The sequence below is a fragment of the Dendrobates tinctorius genome, unplaced genomic scaffold (assembly GCF_039654945.1).
Source record: "Dendrobates tinctorius isolate UK_male_01 unplaced genomic scaffold, ASM3965494v1 ptg000430l, whole genome shotgun sequence".
Lineage (NCBI taxonomy): Eukaryota > Metazoa > Chordata > Amphibia > Anura > Dendrobatidae > Dendrobates > Dendrobates tinctorius.
In genome coordinates, this window is record NW_027362093.1 from 878363 (window position 1) to 890946 (window position 12584).

General features: G+C 46.2%; 2 protein-coding genes across 2 annotated transcripts in view; one reads left to right on the top strand and one right to left on the bottom strand.

Annotated features, from left to right (window-relative positions):
• LOC141076809 (uncharacterized) overlaps nt 1–12584 on the top strand; it is a 106744-nt gene that overhangs the window by 38116 nt on the left and 56044 nt on the right. The window lies entirely within an intron of this gene.
• On the bottom strand, nt 2513–6145 carry LOC141076817 (uncharacterized). Its single transcript, XM_073564125.1, has one exon. The coding sequence runs from the start codon at nt 5873–5875 to the stop codon at nt 4835–4837; it is 1041 nt and encodes a 346-aa protein (XP_073420226.1). The 5' UTR covers nt 5876–6145; the 3' UTR covers nt 2513–4834.

Below are 12584 nucleotides of genomic sequence, written 5' to 3' on the forward strand. Positions count from 1 at the left end.
CATTGGGGGCTGATATGCTCCTCTATCCAGTATATAGTGGGGGGGTATTGGGGGCTGATATGCTCCTCTATCCAGTATATAGTGGGGGCATTGGGGGCTGATATGCTCCTCTGTCCAGTATATAGTGGGGGGGGTGAAGAGAAAGAAAAACCTCTCCTCTCGTGCCTCCGCAGACCATGGTGAAAAATAGTCTTGTATTCTTTTCTCTTGTTCATGTCCACTCCATCAGGATGGGCGGCATCTTCTTCAGCGGGGAGCTGGTATCCTCGTCCACCGTCGCCAGCAACCACTTCTGCAGCAGAGACATGGCCTCTCAGGGGGAAGTCAGGACCTGTGTGACCCCATTCTTGGTGACGATCACCGGGTAGCCCCACTTGTACGTGATCCTGTTGTCCCGTAGGATCTTCGTGGCTGTGGAGAACACCCGCCTTCTGTTCAGGATGACGGCGGATAGGTCGGTGAACACCATGATGCTCTTGAACCTCTGGGAGCTCCGGTCCACTCGCTGCAGCTTTTATAATGGTTTCTTTAAAATGATAAAAATGAAGCCTGGCAATTACATCCCTGGGCACAGAGCGGGGGCATTTTTGGGTTTGGGGAACCTGTACGCTCTGTCTATTATGAGGTCTCGCTCTTCCGCCTCGGAGACTAGTGCGGTAAAGAAATATTAGGAACTTCTTCAACGCGTCTGCAGTAACACTTTCTGGTATCCACCTGAAGCGCAGATTGTTGCACATGGAGCGGTCCTCCAAATCCACCAGCTTTAGTTTTAGGGTGGTGATCTCCTCATCTGCCTCATAATGAGAGTCCAATAAGTGGTTGTGGGCTGTGGTGACTCCTCCAGCTTCTCCTCAGTATGGCTGTTCTGTCCCCTATGTGCCCAATGTCTTTCTGTAGTGCAGTGAAGGCTGAGGTAATGTCACTATGTATAGCCTGCTTTAGATCTCCTAGCAGGGACTTCAGTGTGGCCTCAGTGATAGGGGTGGAGGGGTTCCCTGTGTCAGGTGCATATACTTGCGTTTTGTGCTTCTCCGGGGTCCTGGGTAAAGAGCTGCCCGATCTTTCCTGTGCCTGCTCCTCTGTACTCATACCCCTCTCCAGTAAGGTCTGGCCCAGTGTCAGATCAGACCCCCAGAGCGCTCAACACCACCGCTGGCCGCATGGTGAGTGCTGTGGCTGCCATCTTGGATTTTCCCAGGCTCCGGCAAAATGAACGGCATCCTGCCCAGCGCTGCTCCAATGCTCCTCGTTGCGCGCCCCATTAGTGCACGGACCCCGTCTGAGGTCGTGGTGAGTGGAATTGCGGGTTTCCCCCACCGTTAGTTGCTGCTGGGGCCCGGAGCTAGCGTTCCCTGCGCCCGCTCAGCTCCTCATCCTGACACGCCCCCCGTGTCATCATTATATAAGCTATTCATCTATAAGTGCACAGGATCTATTCCCCTTATACACTGATATCCAGTGATAGATCTACAATCCGCTTACATATATCTATGTATGGATTTATCTTATACTCAATAAATACGGTGCACTTATCTCATTTCCCCCTTGACAGTGACACTCTCTTAGGATACGTTACTCTATGATGGCACTTTTGCACATAGTCACTAGATGGCGCTACAACATTTGACATTTGCCTGAATTTTTATATCTACACATGGTTTACACAAATTATATTTTCTTGTGGTAACTCTATACTATTTACCATTAGAAGCTGTGTATTTCTGTAATTATTTGTATGTATACATGATTGATTACCACTTCTGTCTCTGTAAAAACAATCTCCTTTAACACCTTTCCGACATCGGGCGTAAATGTACTTCCTCCCTTTGATGTGGGCTCCGGCGGTGAGCCCACATCTTTTCCGGCACATCAGCTGTTTTGAACATCTGCCATTTGCCCTGAACAGCCTCTGACTGGCATTTAATGCACACTTCCATCAAGCGCGCCAGAAATCCCGCCCATTGGTGACCCCGCCAAATGATCATGGGTCACCGATGGATTGACATGATAACCAGAGGTCTCCAGCAGACCTCTATGCTTGTCACTGCCGCAACTGATCCACTGGGATAATAGCTGCTGTGACTTCAGATCTTCCAGGGTCACTACTCCACCTGTGGCACACACACAGAGAGGAAGTAACGACAAGCGTAGGAAGATGACAGTCCATACAAGGTGCAAGGCCAGTTGATCCAAAGATCACAATCTGGCTTCTCGAAACGTATCCATGGTTCAATGATGGTCAATGGAGCAGATCTGTATTCTTCCAGCCAAGGCTGAAAATCCCTAGGTTGTTTCCTATAGAATGATAGATCCGTGTCCCTTGTGATGATGTTGTGGCTGCTGTCCTGTCTCTTGTCCTTTGGATGTATAGATATCTTGGCAGAATCTCTCTGACTGTTTCTCTCTCTCAGTCTCTTTATACAGAGGCCTGTAACCTATTTTTAGACTTAACAAATGTCCCTCATTCAGTATTTACATAAAGGGTAAGAATGGAGGTGAGATTATTATAGCATTACTTGATTAAAATAATAATACATTTTATTTCTATAGCGCTGACATATTCCGCAGCACTTTACATTTCAGAGGGGACTTATACAGACGATAGACATTACAGCATAACAATAATCACATAGATCATAACAGATACCAAGAGGAATGAGGGCCCTGCTTGCAAGCTTACAATCTATGAGGAAAAAAGGTAGACACGAAAGGTGGGTGGTAACAGTTGCCCTGATTGTATGGACCAGCCATAATGTTAAGTACAGACACAGAGGGCTAATGGATGCATAAAGCATGTGGGAACATGATACGGGGAACCTGGTTATGGTAAAACTTTTGACTGTGCCACACAGGCATAGTTAGGTTAATGTGTTGAGGCGGTAGACCAATCTGAATAAATACGTTTTCAGGGCACGCTTAAAATTGTAGGGATTGGGGACTAATCATATTGACCTTTTAGATGGGAGTGGGAGGTTCTGATTATTGAGGATGCTAACCTCAGGTCATCAGCAGAATGGAGGGCACGGGTAGGGTGACATACTGAAACAAGGGAGATGTAGGGTGGCGCTGAGCCATGGAGTGCTTTGTGGGTGAGGGTAATAAGTTTGTACAGGATTCTGGAGTGGATGGGTAGCCAGTGTAATGACTGGCACAAGGTAGAAGCATCGGTGTAACGATTGGCAAGGAATATGATCCTGGCTGCAGCACTCAAGACAGATTGGAGAGGGGAGAGTTTGGTAAGAGGGAGACCGATTACAAGAGAGTTACAATAGTCGAGACGAGAATGAATAAGAGAAACAGTAAGAGTTTTTGCGGAATCAAAAGTAAGAAAAGGTCGAATTCTAGAAATGTTTTTGAGATGCAGATAACAAGAGCGAGCCAGTGATCAGATGTGGGGGGCAAAGGAAAGTTCGGAGTCAAGTATGACCCCAAGACAGCGGGCCTGTTGCTGGGGAGTAATAGTGGAACCACACACAGAAATGACAGTGTAGGGTGATTATGTAAACTATTTGCATAGTTTTTCCCTCTCTGCTTTAGAAGTCAACAAACTGGCTCGATAACACAATGCATAATTAGCATATCAGCAATCATCACTAGTGATCAAGGATAAGCACAATAATAGTCATTTATTACCGGCTTACACAAACAAAAGTCTGTTTTCTTGACCAACTAGAAATCAAGACTTAAATTTAAAGCCGACATACAGATAACATTCTATTATTCTTCTTTTGCTAAAAAAAATCGTCTGGTTAATTAAGATACAATGCTGTATGTCTTCACAATGCCAAAAGTAAAAAAAAAAATGTTTTAAAAAATATTTTAAAAAAGTATAAAAGTTGAAATCACCCCCCTTTCGCCCCTTTCAAAATAAAACAATTAAAAATCAAACATACACATATTTGTTATAGCGGCGTTCAGAATCGCCTGATCTATCAATATAAAAAAGAATTAACCCGATCGCTAAATGGCGTAACGAGAAAAAAGGTCAAAACGCCAGAATTACTTTTTTTTGGCCGCCACAACATTGCATTAAAATGCAATAAAGGACGACCAAAAGATCGTATCTGCACCAAAATGGTCTCCATTAATAACGTCAGCTCGGCACACAAAAAATAAGCCTTCATCCAACCCGAGGTCATGAAAAATGGAGACGCGACGGGTATCGGAAAATGGTGCAATTCTTTTATACTTTACCTAATAAAGATGAGTTATTTTTACTGATACAGTGGGTATGGAAAGTATTCAGACCCCTTTCAATTTTTAAATTGTTTCATTGCAGCCATTTCGTAAATTCAAATTCATACTATCTATTCCTGACACTGGAGTGGCTTATACACGTCCGAAGTATATAGTTTGAGGTCTGGGATCTGCCAATATGTGGCTAGTTTTCTGACTGTTTCGGATAACATGATACATGATTTTAGTTTTTTTTTGTCTAGTCTCACTTGAGTATATGCCAATATTAAATAGTCTCTTCATGAGTCGTCTTTGATGAGGACAATGAAACACATAGAAATGAGAGACTTGGAGAGTGAGTGTGTATACGTCACCTCACCCTATATACTGAGATGTGGGGTACATGTTTTTTCTATTAGTCACTTTCCGACTAACCTTCAGGGGGTGAATTTTAGGTATAGCTTTACATTTGGAATTAATAAGGTTTAGTTTTATCCTTTTGTCAGCAAACATGAGGAATGACAAGAGACAACCCATTTAAGAAGATTCAACTTTGGTTAAAACTATTCCAACATTATGAACATAAAAAAGGCTTCTCCCCTATGTGACATCTCTGATGTTTATTAACAGTTGATTTCCAAGTAAAATTTTTCCCACATTAAGAAAATGAAAATGACTTCTCCTCTGTGTGACTGCGCTGATGGCGATCAAGAAGGACTTTCTGATTAAAATATTTCCCACATTCTGAACAGGAAAAAGGCTTCTCCCCTGTGTGAGTTCTCTGGTGCTTAACACAATCTGATTTATGCCTAAAACATTTCCCACATTCTGAACATGAAAAAGGCTTCTCCCCTGTGTGAGTTCTCTGATGGGTAACAAAATTTGATTTCTGTGCAAAACATTTCCCACATTCTAAACATGAAAAAGGCTTCTCTCCTGTGTGGATTCTCTGGTGCTTAACACAATCTGATTTACTGTTAAAACATTTCCCACATTCTGAACAGTAAAAAGGCTTCTCCCCTGTGTGGATTCTCTGGTGATTAACACAAGCTGATATATTGTTAAAACATTTTCCACATTTTGAACAGGAAAAAGGCTTCTCTCCTGTGTGAGTTCTCTGGTGGGTAACAAAATGTGATTTCTGTGCAAAATATTTCCCACATTCTGAACAAGAAAAGGGTTTCTCCCCTGTGTGAGTTCTCTGATGGGTAACAAAATTTGATTTCTGTGCAAAACATTTCCCACATTCTAAACATGAAAAAGGCTTCTCTCCTGTGTGAATTCTCTGGTGCTTAACACAATCTGATTTACTGTTAAAACATTTCCCACATTCTGAACAGTAAAAAGGCAACTCCCCTGTGTGGATTCTCTGGTGATTAACACAAGCTGATTTATTGTTAAAACATTTTCCACATTTTGAACAGGAAAAAGGCTTCTCCCCTGTGTGAGTTCTCTGGTGAATAACAAAATGTGATTTCTGTGCAAAATATTTCCCACATACTGAACAGGAAAAGGGTTTCTCCCCTGTGTGAGTTCTCTGGTGAATAGCAAAATTTGATTTCTGTGCAAAATATTTCCCACATTCTGAACATGAAAATGGCTTCTTTGTTTTAGGAGCAGTTTGTTTTTTATTGCCTCTTCTGTGACTTTGATTTTCCTTAGTAGTCAGTAATGAATCAGAAGATGGGACCTGTTTCATAGGATCAGATGACAGATCTTTGCTGTGAATGGATGATGGTATATCTGGAGTAACAGCAATCACTTCAGTTGTATCTTGTAGGATCTCAAGATCATCAGATTTAAAAATTGAAGATGTCAGCTGTCCCTCTGATCTCCTGGTACAGTCATCTGCTAAGATAAACAATTATTTTTTTAATAAAATATCCTTCAGTTTTATATTTTTGAACATTTATACTTAGCTTGCCATTTTTATGGACAGTTTATGTAAAAAACTTTAATTATTTCCCAAGACAATGACAGTTCACAGTCTAATAGAAAACCTTGTTGGATGAACCAGTAGTGTGCGGTGTTCAACTGTTTGTTCATTCTGCCTCCCAAATATAAAATATAAAGAAACCAATCAATGCTATGTAGGTGAAAATAATACCAATTCTCATCTCACAAAAAACAAGTCCCCACTCAGGTCCATCATCTGTCAGTGGAAAAACAGAGGTTCCCACACTATTAGTGGCTCAAAGGCTGCTGAAAAGCAACAGAGTTTCTATAAACCAATCCAGCAAAATCCGCTCTCACTTCGGAGTCTTGCAGTGTGCGCAAACTACATTTAGGATCCCTGTATTTAGCAATATTATAGTGAGAAGAATCCACTTAATTTTGTTACGCGAGGCTTAGGTCAAAGAAGGCTGAAATACCCGGGGCCCCTGCAGAGTCCCTCCAACTAGGGAAAACCCTGTCTGACCCTCAACCCAGGGTTTTTGCTAATGGTGCAAATGCCTGAGCCTCCAACCTTTCCTTATCTCCTGCTCAGCCCTAAGCTGAACCCTCCACCCTCCACCCAGTGAGTCGTCAAACCACCAAAGCCCCCACAGTAATGACAGACAGGGAGAACTTAAACCGCACCGTGCCGCATACACACAGGACAATACCGTAATGTGAACAGGGCAAAACAAAACACAAATATAGGAAGGCGAAGAGGTAACAACGGATCATACGCCACCAGATACGAATTTCTCTCTCCAACACCTCCTCTCCAGACCGGAACCACTTGGCATAAAACACAAGCTATAATCGGCGACGCCCATAGGCCAGCACGACTATTTAAAGACTGTGGGCGTGACCAAACATCCCACCTGATTTACAGCTAGATTAACCCCCAATAACCTGAGTAAAATCAAGCCGGCGCCACTGCGGCTATAGTGGACGGAGATGGAACTACCGCTGCCTGCCGGACGCTGTGGTGTGAATAGCGTCCGACATGACAGTACCCCGTCTTCTACGAGGGACCCCAGGGCCCTCAAGACTCATAGGACCCGGCTTGTCCGGATGACGGCGGTGAAACGAACTGACCAGCCGATCCGCATGTATGTCCGAGGCTGGTACCTCTCCTCCGGACCATACCCCCGCCATTGTACCAAATACTGAAGAGTACGGCGCAGTACTCGAGAGTCCACCACCTTGGAGACTTCAAACTCTAAATCGCCATCCACCATGACTGGAGGTGGCATCGGCGTCGTGTCCACAGAGGCTACCACCTTTTTCAATAAAGCCCTGTGAAACACGTTGTGTATCTTGTATACCGCAGGAAGTTCCAACCGATAAGCAACCGGGTTAATGATGGCAGCAATCTTAAAAGGGCCAATAAACCTTGGACCCAATTTCAATGATGGAATTTTGAGTTTTATGTTTTTAGTAGCTAACCACACCCAATCACCCACACACAGGTCCGGACCTGGCACGCGTCTAGCGTCAGCCACTCGTTTGTACCTTGCACTCATGCACTCATGCTCAGCAATTGCTGTTTCACACTCCTCCAGACCGATGATAGTTGAACTCCAAGCTGCTCCTCCTCCTGGACGCCCCCAGAGCCACCCTGACGCAAGGTACAAAATTGAGGATGGTGCCCGTAAACACAAAAGAACGGAGACTCTCCCGATGACTCTTGGCGGTGATTATTTAACGCGAACTCGGCCAAGGGAAGGAATGTCGACCACTCCTCTTGGTTGTCAGACACAAAACATCGCAAATACTGCTCCAGATTTTGGTTCATGCGCTCAGTTTGACCATTTGACTGTGGATGAAACGCCTACGAATAAGACAACTTGATCCCCAATCGTGAGCAAAAAGCTTTCCAAAACTTCGCCACAAACTGGGTACCCCTATCAGACACTATGTCCGACGGAACTCTGTGTAGTCTGACCACCTCCTGCACAAAAACCTGAGCCAACATCTTCGCGTTGGGCAAGGAAGGCAACGACACAAAATGCGCCATCTTCGAAAATCGATCAACCACCACCAGGATGACCGTGTTCCCCGCCGAGGCAGGCAAGTCCGTGATAAAGTCCATGGAGATTTCTGTCCATGGCCTACTAGGTACCCCCAGAGGCTGTAGAGTGCCAGCAGGACGGGATCTGGGCGACTTGGCCCTGGCGCACGTGATGCAAGCTGCCATGTACGAGACCACGTCCTGCCGGATTTTTGGCCACCAGAAGCGGCGCGATACCAGCTCCAAGGTGCCCCTAACCCCTGGATGACCGGCCAGGACAGAGTCGTGGTGTTCCCCCAACACCTTAAGATGAACATGAAGGGGTACGAATGACTTGTTAGCGGGAAGTCCTGGCGGTACCTCCTCCTGGGCCTCGGCAATCTCCGCCTCTACCTCAGTCGTGAGAGCCGAAACCACTACACCTTCCTGGAGGATGGGTACCAGATCTTCCCGAGGTTCTCCCCCCCGGAAAACACCTGGACAAGGCATCCGCCTTGGTGTTTTTAGCCCCAGGACGGTAAGTCACCAGAAAGTTAAATCGTGTAAAAAACAATGCCCAGCGAGCCTGCCTGGGAGACAGACGCTTGGCCGACTCCAGATAGAGCAGGTTTTTATGGTTGGTGATGACTGTGACCTGGTGGGCCGCCCCCTCCAAGAAGTGACGCCATTCCTCAAAAGCCAATTTGATAGCCAACAACTCCTTGTTGCCGATATCGTAATTCCGTTCGGCAGGCGACAGCTTCTTGGAGAAGTAGACGCATGGAAGCATATTGCTCAAGGACGAGCCCTGTGACAGTACTGCCCCCACTCCCACCTCAGACGCATCGACCTCCACAGTAAAAGGTTTAGGTACGTCCGGTTGCACCAGAATGGGGGCAGAAGCTCAAATGCACGCACCACAACCTCAGACCAGATAGCGAGATTGGTACCTTTTCTCGTCATGTCCGTGAGCGGTTTGGCTATAGTAGAAAAATTCTTAATAAACTTCCTATAATAGTTGGCAAACCCAAGGAACCGCTGGAGCGCTTTTAGATTATCAGGCCGTTCCCATCACAGCACCGCTTGCACCTTCGCGGCGTCCATTTTAAACCCTGCGGCGGACACAATATATCCCAAAAAAGGCAACTCCTGAACAAAAAATACGCATTTTTCAAGCTTAGCATAGAGCTTATTCTCACGGAGCAATTGTAACACCTGCCTGACATGCTCTAAATGAGTGTCCCAGTCACTCACATAAATGAGGATGTCATCCAGGTACACAATCACAAATTTCCCCAGCACATGAGCGAATACATCATTTATGAAATGTTGGAAAACAGCAGGTGCGTTTGTCAACCCAAATGGCATAACTAGGCTTTCAAAATGACCCTCAGGGGTTTTAAACGCCGTCTTCCACTCATCCCCCTGACGGACCCTTATGAGGTTGTACGCCCCCTGAGGTCAAGTTTGGAAAACCACTTCGCACCAGCCACCTGGTTGAACAAATCAGGGATCAGAGGCATCGGGTAGGGATCACGGGCCGTAATCTGGTTTAACTCCCGGAAATCCAGACACGGGCGTAACCCCCCATCTTTCTTCTTAATGAAGAAAAACCCCGCTGCTACAGGCGAGGATGAAGGCCGGATGTGCCCTTTACTTAGACTCTCTGCGATGTAGTCTTTAAGAGCTTGTCTCTCCAGACCAGAAATACTAAACATCCTAGCCTTTGGCAATTTGGCCCCGGGTTTTAACCTAATCACACAGTCATAGGTTCGATGTGGAGGTAGTTCTGAGCATCCCCTCTCAAAGAAGACATCTGCAAAATACAGCAATGCCTCCGGAAACCTGGACTTCACGGCGGACACACATGTGGCCAAGCAATTTTCCTGACAGAAACCACTCCACTGGACTATGTCCTGGGTTCTCCTGTCAATCACCGGGTTGTGCTTGGACAACCATGGGAAACCCAGGACCATTTGTGCTGGGAGATTATTGAGTACCCTACATGTAACCCACTCAGAATGTAGGACCCCAATGTGGAGTTTAACCTCAGCTACAAACTCAGTAATCTCCCCCTGTGGGAGGGGAGCGGCATTAATGGTAACCACGCGAATAAGATGAGGGAGTTTTTCGATCTTAAAACCGGCCGTGCGTGCAAACTCCTCATCCATGAAATTGGTGGTGGAACCGCTGTCCACAAACACTGATATTGGTAGCTCTCTGCCCGCAATAATAACCCTGGCAGGGAGCATACATTGAGATACCATCATGGAGGATATGCATACGCTCAGCTGGGCCTCCTCCATACCCTCTGAGCTTACCAGTTTTCCGCCGGTGCGACTTTCTTTGGTAACACAGGACAAGCATTTACATAGTGATCTCTTTTACCACAGTAAAAACATGCTCCTTGCTTCCTGAACCCAGGAACGCGACGCTTAACATGTGATACCCCAGCGATTTGCATAGGTTCCGTGGGCTCACCTGCAGTAACCACACTTGCACCCCTGCTTTCCCCCAGGGGTAGCGTCTCCTGTGCCCCCTGACGCAAACGTCGATCAATACGAATAACCAAACTCATGGCAGACTCTAACGATGCAGGAGTCTCATACATCAGGAGGGCCTGTTTAACTCTTCCTGAAACCCCATGAATAAACTGACTCCGCAGCGCTGGGTCGTTCCACTGTGTGTCTACTGCCCAACGGCGAAATTCTGAGCAATAGTCTTCCGCCATCCGTTCCCCCTGACGGAGGGCGCAGATTTTAGATTCCGCTAGAGCCAATCTGTCTGGATCATCATAAATGAGCCTGAGTGATGAAAAAACATTATCAACCGAATGAAACATAGCAGAGTCAGCTGGTAAGGAAAACGCCCATGCTTGGGGGTCCCCACTCAGTAATGATAACACCAGAACCACCCGCTGAGCCTCATTACCTGAGGAGACAGGGCACATGCGAAAGTATAACTTGCAGGCCTCCCGAAAGATGACAAATTTGCTGCGTTCCCCAGCAAATCGTTCTGGCAGCGGAATCTTCGACTCTGCACCTGCACCTGCAGAAGCAACTTGCACATTAGCTACAACCAGGCCCTGCTACTGAACTGCCCCCTTCAACTCGGTGACCTGTAAGGACAGCGCCACCAACTGGCGGTTTATGGAAGTCATGAAATCCATGGACTACCAAAATATTGTGGGCCGATTATAATGTTACGCGGGGCTTAGGTCAAAGAAGGCTGAAATACCCGGGGCCCCTGCGGAGTCCCTCCAACTAGGGAAAACCCTGTCTGACCCTCAACCCAGGGTTTTTGCTAATGGTGCAAATGCCTGAGCCTCCAACCTTTCCTTATCTCCTGCTCAGCCCTAAGCTGAACCCTCCACCCTCCACCCAGTGAGTCGTCAAACCACCAAAGCCCCCACAGTAATGACAGACAGGGAGAACTTAAACCGCACCGCGCCGCATACACACAGGACAATACCGTAATGTGAACAGGGCAAAACAAAACACAAATATAGGAAGGCGAAAAGGTAACAACGGATCATACGCCACCAGATACGAATTTCTCTCTCCAACACCTCCTCTCCAGACCGGAACCACTTGGCATAAAACACAAGCTATAATCGGCGACGCCCATAGGCCAGCACGACTATTTAAAGACCGTGGGCGTGACTAAACATCCCACCTGATTTCCAGCTAGATTAACCCCTGATAACCTGAGTAAAATCAAGCCGGCGCCACTGCGGCTATAGTGGACGGAGATGGAACTACCGCTGCCTGCCGGACGCTGTGGTGTGAATAGCGTCCGACATGACAAATTTGCGGTGTGTGTCTCCTGGAGCACAATCTGGGCACTATGTGCTGGGTAATAAAATGGCAAATGTGTAATTTTCACTCTCCAACATCCACTGCATGTTCATTTCCAGAAAGTGGCTGTGGAGTCAAAATATTCACTCCTCCTAAGGATTATAACCCTTAGTGAATTAATTAATAATATGGAATCACTTTATGGGGATTTCTACTATTCTGGTTTTCTGGCATTTAGTTATATTAGGGCTTCTGCATATGGTGTGTCCAATCTCATCTGGGATCTGTTCCTGCTGTCCAGCTGGAGTAATCTGCTCCCTACTTCAGCCAATTGGAAAGTACCACACCCTACTAAAGCGCAAAGCACATGGCCGGAATCTGCCAGATACAGCGCTGTTCTCCTCTGGTTCAGTCCTCTGTGCTCAGCTTGTGGCTTGTGTATTTATCTCCTGTTGTGACCGTGGCCCGTTTACTGACTACTCTTGTGTCTTGATTCTGTATTCTGTCCTTCTAGTTCTGACCCAGCTACCTGGCTATTCTTCTTGCCATCTAACACCACAGAATAGCAGGTAACACCATGGTCCAAGCCTAGGGGTCCCTGTGTAAGTCCAGATTCCATGTGAGGATGTTAAAGGGTGATAAGCAAGGCAATCCTTGGGATATGGAAAGCAGAGAAGATAGTGCCAAGA